This window comes from Perca fluviatilis, chromosome 11, assembly GCF_010015445.1.
Source record: "Perca fluviatilis chromosome 11, GENO_Pfluv_1.0, whole genome shotgun sequence".
Lineage (NCBI taxonomy): Eukaryota > Metazoa > Chordata > Actinopteri > Perciformes > Percidae > Perca > Perca fluviatilis.
In genome coordinates this window covers 27393828-27414657 of record NC_053122.1, presented here as the reverse complement: position 1 = coordinate 27414657, position 20830 = coordinate 27393828, and the positions used below count along the sequence as shown (strand labels likewise).

The following is a 20830-nucleotide window of genomic DNA, read 5'->3' as shown; positions in this document are numbered from 1 at the left end:
TCAAATTATAAGGTTCAGACTAAATGACGCAATCATCTGACATACAGCAGAACAGGTACAAGACCAGAACTAATACTTTACAGTCCGATAGCATCTATTAGGCAAGTATGCAGTTATAGTTATCACAGTCCAAAAATAGACATTTCTCACAGCAGACATTTTGAAATGTTATAGCAGGGAGAGCACAGGTGGAACTAATAACATTAACGATGGCTCTGTTGTGTTCAGGTGTGCCAGTTAGCCAGCATACCTGGGAACTGAACTCAAGTGAAACGACTGAATGGAATGCATTCATTACTTAAGTTGGTAAAGGAATAGTGTTTGGGAAATACACACATTTTTTAGTTAAGAAGATTGATACCACCCTCACGTCTTTACTGAATATTAATCCTCTCATCTATATCCAGGTAAGATATAGCAAACAAGCGTATTCCCATAACATGTCAAACTATTCCTTTAATTACTTCCACCTGTGCGTTTCCTGCTGTGCCATATCAGAGGGTCTGCTATGACAAAAGGTCTACCAAATTACTCTCATAGTATCTCAATAACAACATTATTTACCAATATATTATCAGATGACGAAAATTCCACATTTGAAAACTCTTTTCATCTCTTGCTTGCTCAGCCTCATTTTTTTTTTTTTTAACAGTTTATTTATTGAACATTTTCAAAACAACAACAACAACAAAACCCAACAACAATGTAAAGGATCGTCATAATTTAACATCAAACCCCTCCCACCCCCCCACCCCAAATGACTGTGGCGTACACAGATAGAACGAGAGGAAAAAAAGAAAAAAGAAAAAAAATGAAAAGGTGAGACAAATAAGTTAAATTAGGATAGCAGTTATTACAAAAATGCTATATTCACAGCTGTGACACGAGTACCATGTGTAAAAAAAAAAAAAAAAAGCAGGATAAAAAGTACAGAAGTTTGTAGGTACAAGAGATGAACGTACTAACAGGAGCAGGCTTGGATGAAGCTGTATCATTGTCTTGTATAGCATTGTGTTTGTCTCATTTAAACCACAATAATAACTAACACTGATTAGCCTCTGCAGTTCAAACACACACTGGAATACTATTAGTTGATAAGCATGATTAATTAATGCCAAGAGCACTGTTTGGTTGGCATTTGGCAAACACTAAAATGATGTGCAAATATGGCTGCTTCCAGTCTTTAAGCTAAGCTAGACTAGTCAGCTGCTGGCTCCAGCTACATATTTACGGTACAGATGTATATGATGTATGTTGTCGTCGCCAGCAGCTGGTTAGCTTAGCTTAGCACTAAGACTGGTAACAGGGGGAAACAGCTAGCCTGGCTCTTTCCAAAAGCACGTCTTACACTCACTTATATATGTTATATCTGTGTAATCCATACAGCCGTTGCCAGGCCACCAGCAGAGACTCCAGGAAGCATAACCAGCATAACCGCCCCCGTTATGTTTTTGTTTGGATTAAACAAACAAGATAATATGTAATTAATAATAATAATTTGTGAGTTTTTTTAAACGTGCTGGTACACAGAGCCTAGTCTCGCTTTGCCAGCCCTATCTCCAAAGCGCGCTGAAGGAGAGTCTGGCTACTCAAGACAGAGGCTTTAGTGTTGCAGCCCCATCCCTCTGAAACACCCTACCTGCTGATATCTGAAATGCTACATCCCTGGACATATTTCAAAAACTCCTGAAACACCACCTGTTTACCACAGCCTACAATCTCCTTTAGCTTAGCCACAGTAATTCTGTAAAGTGTCCTTGGGTTTCTTGAAAGATGCTATATAAATAAAAGTTATTTTTATCATTATTATTATTATTATAACTTCACATAGCATTTGGGGATGAGAGGAAAATGTAAATGCCATAAACAGATTCTTTGTAAATCTTTACAATCATTCCCCGAAAGAACCAAACAGGCCTGCCTTGTTGCACGATACAGATTTTCTTCAAAAGTTGCCATTTTTCAGCGTGTAGCTTGCTAGCTCGAAGTTTGTTGTTGTTTCCCGAAGAGAACGGAGTTTGAGAATGGCGACACACAGACAGTGCAAGGTGATGTGGTGGTGAGGTGAATTATCCTGGAAAGGAACCTCCGTTCATCCAGACTACACAGAGCCAGGCAAATTGAATGCAAACTAACTTGCTGTCTTAATCCTAGTTCTGTCAGGTCCACAGCTTAAGACTGGGAGAGCGAAACTATTCTCCCATATGGACAGAGCAGCAGCGATGACATAGAAGCGTATGTCACGTTATACACGACAAGGTGGAGCTGGGGGAGGAGCTGGGTTGCATAGATGCGAGCAGCGAGCAGTTAGGAGCAAATTAAAGCAACTTTAAGTAGCCATTTAGCAGCGAGGGGAGTTGACCAGCTGATGCGACCACGTGTTGTAGGCCAATAGCGGTTAGCAGCGTCTTGACTACTTGACCTGCCGGAACTGACGCTGACGCTCAATTAGTTACTAAAATGTCCTCCAACAAAATACAACTTCACACATACTGTAAAACTAGTAATAGCTACTGTAGCATCATTCAATACCAAGAAAAGAGTGCTGAATTTCTGTTGAGTTCCAACAATTATTTTTCCCATCTTTGCTAATTCACGTCATCAGACACTGTTGCTGAAGTATCACAAAGGGACCGAGGGGCTGCCCAGTGTCATTTTAGTTTCAGTTTCAATGCAACTTTAAATCTCAGCTCAATCAGCAGCCGCCACTTTGAAGACAGCTATAAAGTCCCCGTCCTATTGTTCCTCCAGATGGAGTGTGGTTAAGGATGTTATTTCCTCTGAGGATTGTTTTAAGCTGCATTTTTTTCACACTTCACACTTGCTGCCTTCTCACGCTCACTGGTAGTTTTGAGCTTAGCTTTAGTTCGAAACCGTTGCCCTGTAGCTTGTGATTTTCCTCTCATCTTTAATCGTTTCCCTTTTGTGTTATTTTCTATAGGGAGAGTGCCGTAATTTCATCAAGGTTTTGCTCAGCCAGCATGGCGGCCTGTTTGTATGTGGAACAAACGCCTTCAACCCGCTGTGTGCCAACTACACTGTTAGTATCCATCTATCTGTCAGCTGGCCGTGCTCTGTGTGCTTACCAGTTTGTTTATCTAGATAAACACATAAATATATATTTTTCCTTTTGCAGAGAGACACTCTAGACATGGTGGGAGAGCCTGTCAGTGGGATGGCACGGTGCCCGTATGATCCGCGACATGCCAATGTGGCTTTATTTGCAGGTAGTATCTTCAGTTTGCACACTAAAGATGAAGAATTCAGGCTTTTTCTAGCAGACATCAGACTCCGTCCAGACATTAAAACGCCTGTGCCCTTGTGTTTACCTTTACGAATGATTTATAGTCAGACCTCTCACTGCCTTGCTTGTTTGGTTTTAATCTTCCTGACCTTGTGCTATCTCTCCATCTGTATCTTCCCCTGCTTCTCCTTCTTCCTAATCTCCTCCTTTCCTCTCTCCGTGCACCTCTGTCGTTTTCAGATGGCAGTCTCTTTACCGGCACTGTGACAGACTTCCTGGCCATCGATGCGGTGATCTATCGTAGCCTCGGCGACAGCCCCGCCCTCCGCACAGTCAAACACGACTCCAAATGGTTCCGAGGTACTTTTAGAAACAGACGCATTGAAAGGACTCTCCTGAGTCGCACACCTTCAGTAGACAACCAGGAAACAAAGAAAAGAGACCGTCGCCATTATCGTCAGTAGTTTACTAAAAGAAAAAGGTTGTGGCTTTTTATGAGTGTCATAGAGCCAGTAAAACTAAACATGATAAGGCCGATATGTAATAGATTTATTCTAAGTGGCAGATGCTCCGACAGAGTGATGTATTGAGGTTAGTTGAACTCTACAGATTCAGGGTTTCAAGCCATAGATTGAACAGTTGAGTCTGTTTTCCATGGAGAGAAAAACAAGCCAGGCCAGGTCAAAGCTGGAACAGTGCTGGATGAATAAATGATAAATAATGTGTATCCTCTTGTCCATGATGATAAATTAAACAGGACATGAATATTGGATGAGCGAGGCCCGTGGACAGCAGCGGCCCATGTTGATGTGACTGTTATTACAGCTCCATGTCAGGCACTGTGGAGCGTTAAGTTTGGCCCCCGGCACTCTTCCGCTACTCTTTTGTGTGTGTGTGTGTGTGTGTGTGTGTGTGTGTGTGTGTGTGTGTGTGTGTGTGTGTGTGTGTATGTGTGTGTTTTTCTAACTGTGTTTTTCTCATATTATATTTCAGAGCCCTACTTTGTGAGCTCCATGGAGTGGGGGCCTCATATTTATTTCTTCTTCAGAGAGATGGCCATGGAGTTTCATCATCTAGAGAAGGTCCCCTTTCTTTCTTTCTTTCTTTCTTTCTTTCTTTCTTTCTTTCTTTCTTTCTTTCTTTCTTCCTTCTTCTTTTATTCTATTATCCCTCCACTTTACTGAACCTCACGTATATTTCCAGGTGATGGTGTCCCGTGTAGCTCGTGTGTGTAAGGCAGACCTGGGTGGCTCTCAGCGCGTCCTCGAGAAACAGTGGACCACATTTCTGAAGGCGCGTCTCAACTGCTCCGTGCCGGGAGATTCACACTTTTACTTCAACCTTTTGCACGCCACAAGCAACATCATCCACATGCAGGGACGAGATGTCATCCTGGGACTCTTCTCCACGCCACCAAACAGGTACAGAGATGCACACAATGTGCACACAAACAAGAACAAACTACTGTTTTTCTCATCACCGTCTTATTTCTGTTTTTCTGTGGTAGCATCCCTGGCTCGGCGGTGTGTGTGTTCGACATGCAGCAGCTCGCTCATGTCTTTGAGGGCCGGTTTAAGGAGCAGAAATCCCCCGAGTCTATTTGGACTCCTGTGCCGGACGAAGCGGTGCCTAAACCGAGGTACTGTTATGCAAAGTGTATGGGAGCCGATCTTGGGCATCATACTGCAGTGCTGCTTTACTGAGCATCTGTCTCACATATATAGTCTACTTACTCCCTTGCTGTAAGCTCCAACTGTCAATCACACAGCAACTTCACTACTATTCAGCAAATATTCTAATACAGTTTACAGCAGCTGCAAAAAGAACTCCTCTGGCTCTTTTCTTCTCGCTCTCTCTGGAGTTCTGTCGCTCTCTCCCTTTCCTGTCTATCCAACTCTCACTTTTCTGTCTTTTTCTCTGCCTACAGACCAGGGGGATGTGCAGTGCAGGGATCCAGATTTAGCTCCTCTACCACGCTGCCGGATGAGGTGCTGAACTTTGTGAAGACCCACCCACTGATGGACGAGACCATTCCACTGCTGGGGCACAGACCCTGGATCGTCAAGACTATGGGACGGTACGCATGCGGACTCAGATGTTTGATAGCGCCCGTGCAGAACTCTGCATGGCATGAAAAAGCAAAGCATAAATCTGAAAATAGACATCATAGCTTGTAAGAAGGATAAAGGTGGAAAATGTGGAGAATATGTTTTCACTATCTATCTGTCTATGTATGTAGGTACCAGCTGACAGCCATGGTGGTGGACACAGAAGCTGGTCCCCATAAGAACCGAACGGTCTTGTTCCTGGGCTCAACCCGAGGAACCATCCTGAAGTTTCTAATGATTCCCAGCGGAGATCCTGTCACCCACGGCAGTGTGTTTCTGGAGGAGGTGGAAGGATTCAACCCAGAGAAGTGAGTAGGAGTCAAGACATATGTGCCCCTGATCTCCATTAAGTAATACATTTTGACATGTTGCTCCAGATCAGGTCTCATGCTGCCTGCCTCTGGAGATATATATCTTAGCAGAAAGTTGAAAAATGTTGCGTTTACTTCACACAAGAGCAGCCATTTTCCCCTGTTGCCAAGGGAACGTTATGAAGTGACGTAATTATGCGACGTGAACATCATCGAAAAGCAGGGTGTTGGGGGAATCACTTTTTTCTCTCTTTTTCATCAGTCAGTTTTTGCAACTTCCCAAAATTTTTGCAAGTTCCCGCAATTTCATCGCATAAAATTTCATAAATATCCCGCATATTCCATCGCATTTTTTAAGAAAACGTGCCGCACAATCAAGGATTTTTGCCCACAATAATCACAAAAAAGGAAGGACTGATCTATTACAGATATATTCACATATATAGTTAAAAGAGTTAGATTTTAGGGTTGCAACGTACAATCATTATTATCGATTAATGTGACTCGATTAATTATTCACTTAATAAATAGCATAACAATTATGTTGAAATGTACTGTAAATTGTCAATATTAAAGTCCAAGGTTATTTTTCTAATTGTTTGTTTTATGTGAACAGTCCAAAACCAGAAGATAAAAAAAGCATAAAAGTTGCATATTTGAGAGGTTGTAAACTGATTGATCAACTAAACATTTCAGCTCTATTTCACTTAATAATGAAAATAAGCGTATTGTGTGTTGTTGAATTGATCAGAATGTATACAAACTATTCCTGTTTTCATGTCATCCAGGATCTAAGCTCTTGTAGCAGCAGAAAACCTTTGCAACTTCATTATAATTCTTGTCTTGCGTATTACAGTGAAAGACTTGACTGTCAAAAATGGTGGCAGAAAAATAGGGGTTTTGGCTTCATCCGCTGACAGGCAACAGAGTTTATTTCTTCCCAGCACACAGCTCTGGCTCTGTGCAGTGTCTGTGCAGGACTCTGCTGATGTTGTGACCGTTTGTGTAAGGGTTAGGGCATGGGTCTGTCTGACTTGAAGTACCAACAGATGAAGCCTTTGACCCTGTCACAACTTGATTTAAGGCCAAAAAGCATACAATGACCTCCCTCTGCTGGCTCCTTACCCTCTGCCTCCCGTCTTCACACTTGTGTGTCTCGCTGTCTCCAGATGTGGCGAGGACTCTCCTCAGGCTCGTCAGCTCTTGTCTCTGTCGTTGGACCGGACCAGTCACAGTCTGCTGCTGGCCTTCCCCTCCTGTCTGGTCCGAGTGCCCACATCTCGCTGCCACCTGCACTCACGCTGCATGAAGTACGTGACACACAGGCACCGGTTTTTGCCTCGGAGAGTATTTTTTCATTCCCTCGATGTTTCTTTGTATGATAATTAGGTCCGTTTGAATATATCAATGGCCATTAGCCAAGGGACGACTTACTGGCCAACTTTAGTTTTTCCCCTTTGCTCTCACTCACTATTAGTGCAGTTGTTTTAATAAAATAATTTTTTAGGACGATTGTTTGGGGGCTTTTTTGCGCCTTTATTTGATAGCACAGCTGAAGATTTGACAGGGAAGAGGGGAGAGAGAGAGAGGGGATGACATGCAGCAAAGGGCAGAGGTTCAGAATCTAACCAGGGCCGCTGCTGTAAGGACTCTTACAGGCCTTAGTACATGGGGTGTAGGCTTAACCAGGGTAGCTACTGGGGCGCCCCTAAAATCTAATGCAATTCTGCTGATGTTTAAACAGCATGTTATTGTCGAGCTACAGCTAGCTTTAATCTGGGCAAATTTTTTGACACAAGAGGCTTCAACATCCTCTTGATATAGATTTATTGTGAATACCGAGAAGGCGTTTGTTTGTTACTGCACATATGCAGATCTTTTGAAGAAGAACCCTGCACTGTGAACAAGATTCCCACAGTAGCCATGTATCACAAATCTCCATTGGAACATACAGTTTTTCACATTTTAGGGTTTTGACGGCCCACTTTACCCAGCTAGTTACCTCGTTAGCCAGTTAGACAATAGTTAAGCTAACTTCCCTGCTAAATCCATAGCCGTAAAACTTGTTCCCAGGTTTGATAGGTAACTTTGTCAAAGTTTCCCCGGTAGAGTTTCCGGCAAAAATGGTCAAAATGGCCGCTGGGAGAATCAGGTCAGAACGGTCAGTATCCTTGGTCAGTACTCAACATTTCTTAACTTTTTATTTCCCGTGGTGTGTAGGAGTTGTCTAGCCTCAAGGGACCCGTACTGTGGCTGGACCAGAGGCAGCACCTGCTCCTTCCTGAGACCAGGCACACGGTGAGGACACACACACACACACACACACACACACACACCAACCTGTGAGTTTCTTACCTCTGCAGACCTGCTGTCTGCAAACTCAGGACACGTCGTTATATGTGAAGAGTTGTATTGGCAACATTCCTGTATGTGGTACATGGAAAGGTCTGGAAAGCAACATGTTGAATACATACTTCACTTTATTATGTAAAATGAGGAGAACAAATGCTAAAAATCAAACAATGTCAGAGTGTTCTTGTAGTTTAAGAGATGTGGATTGAAGCTACTGTGTCTGAAACCAAGACTTTAGATTTTAGTTTATTCCACAATGCCTCCTCAAGGAGAATCACGGAGATAGTTACAAAACAAAAGAAACAGAAAGAACTGAAACAACGTGGACAGCGACACTTGTTGCTCGGTAATTGAAATCAAACTGTGGGCAAATGCAATGCAATAAAGAGGAAAATGATAAATAAATAAGTAAAGAAATGTAAAAAAATAAAAATGGCTAAACAAACACGCTCTGGTAAATAGTTACTTAAAATAAGCCAACACACTGTATCTACTACTAACATGGTGTCCTTATATTATTATAACAATATGATTTAGTTAAGTGTAAAAGGTTTTACTTCTTTATGTGTTTAAGGTTCTCACAGTAAAATAATGCAATATTGTGGTCTTCACTTAAACAGGTCATGTTTGTGTCAATGAACACACTCTGATGATTCAAGAGCCCACTGAACCACAGCACACATCCTCTGTCTGTGTTTTGTAATCATTTAGTCAGGAAGTTTAAATAAAGCTGTAAAAAATAATGGTATCATTTTTAAATGTAGTTTTGAATAATGTAAAAGTTCAGATTATTTTTCTATTGTGTAGGTATATTTATTTTATTTTGTAAGATGTGTGGGTGTGTAGTATTTGATTTTAAATACCAACCTTTATCAATTAATAATTTTTTTTTATATCATTATCATTTACACATTTATATTCCCATAAACAATATGAGGTCTTATTGGTATCAAAGTCAAACATTGTACTGTACCCAGTATCGCAATCCCTGCTTCCATCTCTCATCATCATCTGTGTGTCTGACCCTGACCTCTGACCTCCCTGAGGGATGGCAAGCAAAAGGAGAAAATCAATAATGGGATCAATAGTGTATCCTATTACACTGGATGACACATCAATATGCGCCATATCAATTTGATTGATTACTATGAACAAATCTCCCCATGAATGTACAATTTCATATGCAAATGTAAACATGTTCATATAAAAAGTCATTTTTAACATTGATGAGTTATTTTCAATCAGGTATAACTTCATTTGTTTCTGTTATGTTGGACCATGACAGATCACATAACTGTATTTGGTGAATTAAGGATACTACAGCTTATGAACTCATGCTATTTAAGTTGAGACAGTGGTACCCCAGGTCCAACATAACAGCAGTAGGTCATAACCTGTCTCAGGCAGGGGAGTAGTTCAACTCTGTGTCTCCACAGATGACGGGAGACGAGACGTAACAGCGTTACAATAAGACAATGCTGCCTCAAGCGCTCCCATCCTGCCAAAGTCAGGGGAGGAAGTTAACACATACTCACATTCATACACAAACACACCAAAGCATAGGATGTAATGCAGTTTGGTCCGGCTGACATTGTTTTCACTCTGTAGGTGTTTGGGTTCATGATTTAGGTAAGCATATGTGTTTACGGCACCCGCAATATCTTTGTTTACATTGAGGGTTCAGCTAAACTTAACACCTCCAGCATGAGTTTAACCTTCATACACCTTCAGGAAGACAGGAACTTTAGAAGTTGGGATGGCACTACACTGTACTGTTTAATTCCTAAATTCCCCTCAAACGAGATTTCGTTAAATGCTTCTGTGATGAGTTGTATGAGTTGTGCTGCTCCTGAGAATTTCCATAACAACTATAATGATGTGTTTTCTGCTGTTTGTATATATATATATATATATATATATATAAGAGAAATATTGAAGTCGTCTGATGTGTTGATCTCCGTGTGACTGCAGGCTGCCTTTTCAACAAGATGTGGAATATGGAAACTCCACGTCCCATCTAGGAGACTGTGATGGTAGGTTGCAGCACAATGACATGGATGCTTCTGGCTGTGTACAGCAGAGTGAAGGCAGGCTCCGCCTAGTGGTTCAGTCCCTCATTACACCTGTCTACTTGTCACTGAACATTTTGTTCGGGGAAAAAAAAAAAAAAACTGACTCTACCAAGTAAGAGAATATTTGGGAATGAATTTCTGAAATTTAGCACATTGTAATTTAATTACAGGTCTATTTTAATTTTGCTCCCCTGCTCAGCAAGATCCACTCAACCTTGATATTAGCAACTAAGTGTTTTGGTGTCTTTTATTCACAGCTGAATCAGGTGGGAGTCAAACTGGGATTTGAGTTTCAACCTCGCTGCCTACAGGTCCAAACTGAGCTCCCAGTTTAATTGGAGAGGATGTGAAAGGACTAACTGCTGGTAGACAATACCACTAGACTGCCGAACGGGAAGTGCAACATCCTCCCGGTCACGAGGCTTTGTTCTCTCAAAGCTGAATATCTGAAAGAGGAATGACCGAGGGTAGCGTGAGCGAGAAGGAAATAGCATAGCATAAATACTGATGTCCCTTCTGTTAAGAGGCTCAGATGTCACTGCAGCAGCCTCTTTTGAACCTTGCTCTGAAATTCATTGAAAAAAAAGCAATTTCCTCTCCAGCAGGTTCTTTCTAAACTGTTCCGCCTGTTTTAGGCCAGTTTCAAAGTCATAAAAATCCCCTTAGTTAGATCTGAATTTCCAAACAGAAAAAGAGTACATAGCACATGCCAAGCCCTCATCACATCCATTTGTTTTAAACTGCTGTATGGGCTTCTAGTTGTTATCCTGCACTTAGAAACCGATCGCAGTAGAAGTCAGTGATGCCAGGCTGCAGACCTGACAGACTCTAATCCGAGCGGTGAAAGCGCAGCAGAGGCCGAGCCAGAGACAGGCATGTGCTGCTGTGTCTGCAGATGGGAGCGATTAGAGCTGGGGGGAAACACTGAGGTAATGGTATGCTGCGAGGAGAGAGTCTCTGACCGGGCTGCAGGATGGAAATTGTGAGGAGAGGAGAATGGAGGAAAGGAGAGTCAGCTGCTGTGGTCTGAGCTGTGCTGATGACAAGTGCAGGCCTCTCTGAACCTGGAGCCTGTGGAGCCTCAAGGCCAGACTGGAGAGAAGTTCCTTTTATAGACAACCATTGTATGCTGATGACCACCAATTATGTGTTATTGTAGTTATTGATTTATTGTTAAACTTTATATCTTGGGAAGGGAAAAGCACTAAGCCAAAGTAGCAGAATAGCACTATATGTAATAATAATGATAATTTAAAACTGCGCCCTGTGGACACATATTGAGAGAGGATGTCCATTGTACTGTTCTACTAAATGTCATCTTCATAATTGTATCTCTTAATCTTCAGGAATTCTGCAGCAGAGTTTGCTGATTGAACCGGAGAGCTTGGTCTCCCTCAACCTGCTCGTGGCGTCTGCAGTCTCCGCGTTCACCATCGGGGCGGCGCTCTCCGGCCTCGCCGTCTGCTGGATCATGGCCCACAAGCCCACCAACCGTCGCCACGGCACCACCTCCCAGTCCTCCATCCAGCGGCGTGAGAGAGGCCTACTGGCTAATGGTGGTGGGATGGGAGGCTCCGTGCTCAGCGTGACACGGCAGGGAGGCGGGGAGCGCCCCTGCTCTCAGGGCGGGGAAACCCTGTTTGTCATGCCCAACGGCTGGGTGAAGTCAGGAGAGCTGGACCCGGGTTTCCTGCCAACCCCGGAGCACACGCCCCAGCAGAAACGCAGAGGCCTACGCCTGTCTGACTCCAACTCTGGAGGGTGGGACACCAGCCAGACGTACCTGGGGGGAGGCTCCGTGGGTCTGGGCTCACCCTGCCGCATTCCCCCCTCCGTCTACCTGACCACCAGACTCTTTCAGCAGGGGGGAGGCGGGAGACACAGTGGTGAGAGCCGGGGGAACGACACGCCACGCCAGCACTATGTCTGCCTGAGCAAGCAAGAAAAAGCAGTGAAGGGGACGCCCAAAGCTCCTCTCAGGAAGTCCGCAGGAGAATATGTATACCCCATGACCCCCCAGGACTCGCCTGAGCGTCGGCGGGTGGTCTCAGCACCCAGCGCCCCCATGGAGTATGGCGAGCCGCTGCCTTTGCGCTGGCCAGCCCCGGAAGGGTACATCCTCAGCAGCCATGGCATGGTCCCCGTCCCCATGCCTCAACCCCCCATGCCGGCTCCCAGTGGCCAGGCTTACGTGTCCCAGCAACACCCCGCCGGGCTGAGCAGGGCTCTGCTGAGAGGAGCCCTGGAGCGAGGGGAGCTGGGCGAGCTGGTGGATCTCTGCCAGCTGATGAGTAAGAAGAACTGCAGTGATAGGACTCAGGCCGGCCAGTGACTCTTGAGAAAATGAAGTGGACGGGAGCGTTTCCATGTCCAGAGCTCTCTGTTTAATTTACACAGATCTCTCTTTTCTCCTCATTCTGTCCACTCCCCTCTCCCTTCTCTACTCTTTTCCCTACGTCTTTATTTGTCATTCAGCCCCTCTGATCTCCTCTGTCAGTCTCTCAGGCAAACTCCCCATGATGAGTCTCTCTTCATGACCGGCTGCTGGGTCTGCCACTCATATCCTGGCTCACACTAATTGGTCAGATGGACTGAGGTTGTTGCTGTGTCTGCATTGCAGAGTTGCCTCTCTCTCCTGCTACTCAACGGCAGTGGGAAGAGGGATGAGAGAAGATGGAGGGAAAGGAAAGAAATAGTGCAGAGTGGGGGCCAGAGATGACGGAGACAAAGATGGACATGGCACTTAGAGACTGCCTTCTCTGTGCAGATTAACTGAGACTGCAGAGCCAGTCAAATACTGCTACAGGAGTGGGATGCCTTTTCCCTCTCGGATACCATTAACAAGGATGCCACCCGTTTGTTCTCCACTATATCACCTGTTGGTCTGATTGCCAACTAGGTAGGCAAATTCCAAACGTCGTAAAAGTATCTGAAGCTGCAGGCGACTCATCAGACAAAAAAAAACTGGAGTCATTCTGACTGTAAACACAAATCTAATGGATGACGAGGAAACACAAAATCCTTCTCTCTGTTTCTTTTTCTTTCTCCTCTTCACTGCACACATACAGTCAGTGCATACATGTTTTTGTACAGGTGACGGAGGGTATGTAGTGTTCTATGTGTACGAGGAGCACGACGTGTGTGCCAAATTCCTCTAACCTGTCTCGCAGGGATATGGGACCATAACTCACTTCTTTGGAGAGCAGAGGGCAGTACTGAAATGTCAGCACTATTTCTGCCAACCGCATGCTCTCTGTAATGACGGCATCTCAGCCGTCCATCGCTCTATTCCTTTGCCACCTTACACTCCATGTACTCTTTAATGACCAATAATTCCACGAGGACGTCTGGGGAGATTGCACCCGAACACTGGACTGAATCGTATCAGATCGAGACAGAAAGGAAGAGAGAGAGGTGTTTTAGAGGATTTAAAGTAAAGGCACTGCAATATATGAACACCTTGTCCTTCACTGTCACCTTTTGGGGTTTTTTCAACACACACACACACACACACACACACACACACACACACACATACAAACACACACACACACACACACACACATATATTCATTAATGCTGAATTATAAAACACAGTCCGGTTTTATTGGTCAAAATTTCCCCTTAAGCCCACAGTGTGTCAAGGTCCCACAGACGTGATACAGAACAAAGTGACAGTTACAGTGGTGATGATTGAAACCTCTGACCTAACTCAAAGCCAATGGGGGTAATGGAAATGTTCCCAGCAGGCAAATGGGACTATATATTCAGCCCATCAAAGTGTCCAGTGCTATGAAATGGTGAGCGTTTAGATCAACACATGTTGTGAGCGTGTTAGCGAAGGAGATGGAAGTCATAAAAAAAGGTGAAAAGATAAGAAGACTGAAACAAAGCGAGTGCGACTTAAAGAAACAAACTTGTTATTATAACTGACCAGTTGACTTGATTTTCACGCGAGCAGTCCCCGTCAGTCGCGAGCAAAATGAACGCTGGTTTGTGCTGACCTTGTAGTGAGCAGCAATATATGGTTTATCTGTACATAGTAATCTTTCATTTAGATAAAAATGATAATGTAAGACAAAAAGTAACTCCAAAAAAAAATGACATCCGGCACTAGCTTGCAAACAAAAACATTTATCATATCATTATAGCTGTTAATGTATGAAAATCTGTTTTCATATAGTCTCATGTCAACCTGCTTCAAGAGTGGAACCACGAAGACGCCGAGAACTACCAGTGTCTTTTCTTTTTTACATCTGCGTGCCAAAACCTTGAATGATTTACTGATGCCCGATTACTGAAGCAAAAAAAAACAAAAAAACAGAGGAGACTTGTTTTAAAGTGCCATAAAGACCATTTCATTCATGTCAGCAGTGCACCTCATGAAATATGGGGTTGGAGAACTCACGAATTGCAGTATACTTGTGAAATGTATGCCTTTGGCCTTTACATGCTGAATGTTATATCTTATTTTTTTATTTAAATGTCAGCTTGTGCTGTTGAAATAGTTTGTTTCAGCTGCCCCTGTCCGTGTGTCCAGATGCTACTGACACTGAGTGCTACCAGCAGTGTTTCTGGGTCTGCTTATGAACTACTTTCATGGCACACTTATATACTGTAAATATGTAAGAATGAATACATGCACTTTGTCATGCCTTTTATGATTATAATGTAATGTATTCACCGATGCCATGAAATATGTTCATTCCAGAATAGCCAATATGTAATAATAAGGAAGTAGTTCATAAGCGAACCTTGAAATGGACTGAAATGCTGCGAGGGAACACTGTGTATCTCATTTTGTGTCATATCTATCTGTCCTGATTCTGGACTTTTGGTCTTGTTCTGTAGTCTAGTGATTGTCTGTCATCGCCAACCAACTGCCATACTGGGGGATCTTGAAAATACTTGTGTGAATGAATGTACTCATTGCTTTTTTGTTTATAGTCATTATACCGTGCAGTAATAAGGAAAAGCACAAAAAACTTTTCTCTTTTTGTTTTGCATAATGAAAAGGGAGCTGTTCTGTATTATTTGTGAATAGTGTAAATAATCATCCTGAAGGTATAATGTATCAGTTGTGGGGGGGGGGGCTCGTTCATGCTCTTCTGAGACAGGACTGTGTTTGAAGTGTGGGGTTTTGGGGGTTCTTCGGTGACAATGCTGTGAATAACATGTATGTACAGTATTTACGTGACTATGGCTGACTGCTGAGCTCAGCTGTTTCCTGTTATTAGAGTAGAGTCGCAGGCCTGATCTCAGCCAGAACTGAGCTTTCTCATTTGACTGATGCCTGCTGAGTCTTTTTTTGCAGTTGCTAAGATACAGCTGTTATAATAACCATTGATCTTTGGAGTACTGCTATTAAATGGCATTATATAATTGACTGCTAATGTTGTCAAGTATGGATCCGAATGCACTCATTGAAATAAATGCATCTCATTATACGCATGCCCACGTATATACACACATTTATAAATGCAATGATATTACTTCACAGCAGTCTCAAGTAATGTGTATGTCATAATTGCAGTTTATTTTCCATAAATGAGACATGTTTGTCATCAGATTGGCAATTTCAAACTTCACAACAGCCAAAGCTCCAGAGCAGACAGGCAATGAAAAAATCTTTCAAGCATTTACTTTTCTCGTCACAAGAGGGAGCCGGGCACTGGATTTCATTTATCTGGCCTCTGTGATGGAGGGAAAGGCTTGAACTCCCATTGGTGCCTGTGCATTGACTGGACGTGGTCTGTCACTGCTGCTGAGCTAGACACAGACTGTAGTTTCTTTTAGTAGAGAGGTCTGGTGCAGAGATGAGAATACCTCTTGTCATCTGCTTTGATATAATGCTTTGAACATTACACAGAGAGCAGTAAAGTCAACAAAAGATTGAATAAGTTACTTAACAGGTATTTATATTCCAAAACACACACACACACACACACACACACACACACACACACACACACACACACACACACACACACATATATCTAGCAAGCAGCTGAAGAGTTCAACAACTTAATGATTGAGGCCAAACCAGATGTAACAATATAATGATTAAGTTACATTTTGTTCTGCCACCGTACATACTGATATATGTAGTTAACAATACTTTAATATATTCAATGAATCATTTGTACAATTAATCAATTGGGAACCGTTGATTCAAAGCTGAAAAGTTAATTTTTACATAGCCCACATTTCATTAGAAGAAATCACAAACTATGTCAAATTACAATCAGTCAGACAATGCTGCAAATTTAAAGGGGTAGTCCAGCGTTTTTGTATTGCACTTCCAAAAAGCTAGGGAATAATATTAAAAAAAAAGGTCAAAAACAAAACAGCAGGGGAGTCCTGCTCCATCCTACAATTCCCATAATGCAACATATTTTATACTGCACACCTCCAGTGTGTTATGTGGGTTCATATCACAGGTGTTAAGTCCCAAGCCCAAACCAGGACTACCCTGATGACATCATCAGGGGTGTTGTTCCTCCAGAGGAACATTATACAAGCTAAGAAGTACTCTTCCTTGATGTGTAAGATCGGTGGAGAACCCCTTTAACAATATCATTTGTTTAATATTGTGCAGTCTAAAATAAATATACACACATGCTTGTACTCCCTTTTACTTAAAAATAAAACTGTTTCAATAGAAAATAATAGCCGATGGAATCAAAACAGCAGTTTGTGGAGGCAATCCATTCAGCCACAAGTAGATACACATGTGCAGGTAAGTATTTAGACTGCCAGTTTTCAGGGACTTTTTCAAAGTAGTTGACAATAAAGGCAATATGGATCGGTGTGTAGCAGACAATGAACACAATCATGTTCGCTGTTACTATGCCAATGGTGCTTTTCTTTTCCTCTGACTTGTCGCCCACCTTTAACAGAATACAGATGATGTGACTGGAGCAGAAGACAATGATCAACAGTGGAGCGAGGAAGCCTAGAGACACCAGAATGACAATGAGCTTTGGATCAAGTTGGTTATCTTTACATCTTTCATAACATTTCCAGAGCTTTTTAGGGTCATTATTCTCTCGGAATATAGCACATATTGTCACAAGAAGTCCCCAAAAGACCAAACACACAGCACAAGCTGTCTCTTTCTTCTTTCTCCAGGATCTGGCCTGCAGCGGGAACCTTATGACCAGGTAGCGATGGACACTGATGGCCGTGGTGATCATAATGCTGACATACATGTTGATGTAATGTAGGAAAATGAGGAAAGTACAAAATTCATTTGGGTGCAGGCAGTAGAAGGCATCGTAGATCCTTAAGGGTATGAAGAGGATGAGGACAGTATCAGCTATAACCAGGTTGAGCATGTAGATGTGGGTGTCTGTCCAGGGGTCCCGTTTGGCAATGAAGGCACGCAGAGCAGCAGCATTGACAAGGAAACCCAGGAGAAACACGGCACTGTACGCCAAACCCTGAAGTATGTCCTCTTTACAATTGTTGGTGGTGCTGTTGGTGGTGCTGTTGCACATACTTATCTGTAAGAAATGTCCATGTCAGAGTAAAAAAATAATACTATGTTAGTTTAAAGAAGGAGTAAATATGCAACGCAGAAGAAACACATGAATATTCTGTTATTGGTTATAAGATACAACTCACAGGTTCACATACAAGGATAGGTTCACATTTTTTCAAGTCAGTCCTAAAACAATACTCACATGGCCATATGTACGTACATCAAAACAGTTTCTGCCTGCTGTAATCGTTCTTCTACGTCTCACGATGGACGAAAAGATCAAAATCGATGGAGCAGAACCCAAGATATTATATTTTTGTAATTCCACACATTCTTCTTCCTTGTCAAAACCTAGTGCCTACATTACCCGAAATGCAACTTGAATGCTGACAGTTCCATCAGAGACTCTGGTGTGTCATGCTAGTAGCGGCTAATGTAGCCTCAAACAGAGATTAGGAGTGGCTACAGAGGTCTGGTAAGCAGTAAACTACACACCCCCCAGATTTCCTTTTATTTTCAAACTTTTAGTCTTCAACCTAAACCGACACTGACTAAAGTGACATCACTTGAGGCAAAATTAGTGTGAGAAAAAGTTAAAAGTTTAGAATGCATTTTGCACTTTGTCTCCCATCTCTTACACGTGAAATCCTGTTAGGAAAAGGGTCTCTTCATGGCCAGTATGGACAAGCAACCAAAAACTGTTTCAGTATACACATGAGTGTGTGAGACTTGAAAAAATGTGAAGCTTTCCTTTAGTTTTGTATGACATGTTCAACAGTTCACTGTTGTGTAATGTTGTGTAATGTACCACTCACTGTAAATTACCACATGCAACACTGTATTAGAATGTTATCATACCAGGAAGTAGTTACTCATCATCTGATAATTTCTTTTAGATACAAATGTTATTTCTTACCAAATAAAGAACTTACTGACTCTGCCTATTCAACTCATCATTTAAACAGAAACAGTAACAATGTGACAAGGCTCATTTACGAAAACATATACACACGTCTACAGTTGAAATCAGTGGAAGACAGAAAAACAAACATCAGCTTTGTGTTGCTCACAATGATCCAATGAAAAACCCAAACTTACCAAATCAGCTGTTCTCCTTAGCATAAACCTTATTGAAATGATTTTAAAGGCGTCTGCACCCGCATCTCTATGTCTTGTTGAAAATGTGACAATGCGTGTGAAGCTCTGCCACATATGCATCACTTCTTCTCTTTTAGACATATATGTCGTCTCTGTGGCTAAAAGTAGGCCTAGAGACGTAGAACAGCTAACGTGACAGCCAACCACAGACACATTTCCCTTTGTAGTGTAGTTTTACAGTAGCGTTTTTCTGCTCCACTTTCATTTGTGGAAATGAACGTATAAATGTGCCTATATGGGTAATATTGTGCCTATTATTCTTTTAATCCTCATTCGAACTGCATTTGTTGTTGCTTGTTTATTTTCTGTTTTGGATTTTAATGTATTTTAATCTAATGTCTGTGAAAGGTGCTATATCAAATGAATTACTTACTTACTTACTTACTTAATATGAAATTGAAGCAAACGGTGTAGTGGCTCTGACATACTTGGTGTTCATAATGAATTAGATCATATTTGTTTTGCATTTCTACACTTACATCCTCATGCCATATAGTACCCTGTTTATATTTTTAGTCAGTGCTTTTCTTGTATTTATACTTTTGAATCTGCAACCCAAGTGGTCATTTTCAGCAACAGTGTTTGTAGAGGTAAAAACTGTGATGGAGGTGGGTTCCAGACTGGAAACGAAAATTGCGCAGTAGTTGCGATTTAGAGTACCTTTCCACTCTTTAACAGCTAGATTATAAAGAGAAATGGGTCAATGTTTTGGTTCCGTTGGCTAAAAAAAAGCACATGCCCAAAAATGACGTGACAACAAACCTTGAAAGTGATAGTTTCTTTTGCTTGGAAAATGTGTGTCAGCCCTGACTGGGAGCTTGTTTGTCTCAGACATTCATTTCCATTTGTTATATATCAACTGACAAGCAACAAAATAGCCTGTAATTTCTGCTAAAGCTTGTCAACAACTGACAGTCACAATCAAACAGCCACAGGCCTCTGGCGTAAACCTCTGTTTATAAAAAGAACCTTTGTTAATAAGTTTCTGGATTCAATAAGACAGATAATTGAAACAGACTAAGAAATCATCGAGACATCTGCAGGCCTCTCTCTCCACCTTCATGCAGCTCTGGCTTCGCATTGTGAGTAATTTAGTCAACACGTCGTCGTCAAAGTGTTCCTATCCAATTAGACAGACGAGGGGGGGAAGCTTGGACGCAGGCCGGTCAGGCTGCAACACACACAAGCCAGACGCTGCACAATGATGGCCACCTTAATGGGCATTCAATTAAAAATGGAGCCACGCAGTGTTTGTGTGTCAGCATGTTTTTTTCCTGTTACGTGTTGCTTTGTTTTTGCATACAGTAACTATGTCTTACAGCAGCTATGTGCTTGTTTGTCTTCTAGGGGTCTGACTCACTTGTTTGTGGCAGAGGGAGTGACTAAGCTGCCGAGTGTTTACGTTGACTGAACATGATGCCGACGTCAGAATCAATCCATTGTCATATCTAATTTGGAGCAAGAGAAAAGGAGTTGAAATTGGATGATGAAACATTTACTGAAGGAGCTTGTCCTAAATAATCTTGAACCCTGAGCGGATTTGAACAAGATTACACAGATGAATCATTGCCTGCATCATAATCTTTTATACAGCGTGGGTCCAGCCCTGTGATGGGCGAAGGAGGCCTTCGGCTTGGTGCAGATGAGGTCATGGTTGCGGGAAAAAAAAGAAAAGAAGAACAGAGTTGTTAAAAAACATTAAAAAAAAGGACATTTAAAGTAGTATTACTGATTGTGGCTCCTGGCAACATTGCGTACGATAGTTGCCTTTGTATCATGGCCTTAGATGTTGAGTACAGAAGGACAGCTTTGTTTGAGAGGCAGGAATATATAGAGAGTAAAAAGAGGACTTTTTGGTTGGGGGGGGGGGACAAAGCTTCATATTAGAAGTGTATTATTAGAGTGTATCTTTTCTTTGTATGGGTCTTTAGTAATCAAGGGTTAAAACAGGAATGGAAGTGTCATGACAAAGCATCAAGTGCTGTTCAGGAAGGGCCAAAGGTTGTTTTCACTAAGTCAGGAGTTTACGTCAGCATCAAAACGCAGAGCTGAAAGTTCATTCAGAAAGTGAAGGTAAAGACTGACGGAAAGAAAACCAAGCG

At 42.3% G+C, this 20830-nt stretch overlaps 2 protein-coding genes across 5 annotated transcripts in view; one reads left to right on the top strand and one right to left on the bottom strand.

Moving 5' to 3' along the window:
• Window positions 1-15212, top strand: part of LOC120568100 (semaphorin-6B-like) — a 33485-nt gene extending 18273 nt beyond the window's left edge. For all 4 annotated transcript variants that reach the window (XM_039815331.1, XM_039815329.1, XM_039815330.1 and 1 more), the window contains 13 exons: window positions 2942-3040; window positions 3137-3227; window positions 3485-3604; window positions 4238-4326; window positions 4448-4665; window positions 4752-4883; window positions 5172-5321; window positions 5484-5660; window positions 6833-6973; window positions 7884-7961; window positions 9987-10048; window positions 10345-10353; window positions 11434-15212. In XM_039815331.1, the coding sequence (XP_039671265.1) occupies window positions 2942-3040; window positions 3137-3227; window positions 3485-3604; window positions 4238-4326; window positions 4448-4665; window positions 4752-4883; window positions 5172-5321; window positions 5484-5660; window positions 6833-6973; window positions 7884-7961; window positions 9987-10048; window positions 10345-10353; window positions 11434-12419 (2352 nt within the window). In that variant the 3' untranslated portion in view covers window positions 12420-15212. The remainder of the gene's footprint in view (window positions 1-2941; window positions 3041-3136; window positions 3228-3484; window positions 3605-4237; window positions 4327-4447; window positions 4666-4751; window positions 4884-5171; window positions 5322-5483; window positions 5661-6832; window positions 6974-7883; window positions 7962-9986; window positions 10049-10344; window positions 10354-11433) is intronic.
• A 385-nt stretch (window positions 15213-15597) lies between these two features.
• Window positions 15598-20135, bottom strand: gpr35b (G-protein coupled receptor 35 b). Its single transcript, XM_039815328.1, has 2 exons — window positions 20089-20135; window positions 15598-17592 (listed from the first exon to the last, which is right to left on the bottom strand). The coding sequence occupies exon 2, from the start codon at window positions 17584-17586 to the stop codon at window positions 16726-16728; it is 861 nt and encodes a 286-aa protein (XP_039671262.1). The 5' UTR covers window positions 17587-17592; window positions 20089-20135; the 3' UTR covers window positions 15598-16725.
• Window positions 20136-20830: the final 695 nt, after the last annotated feature.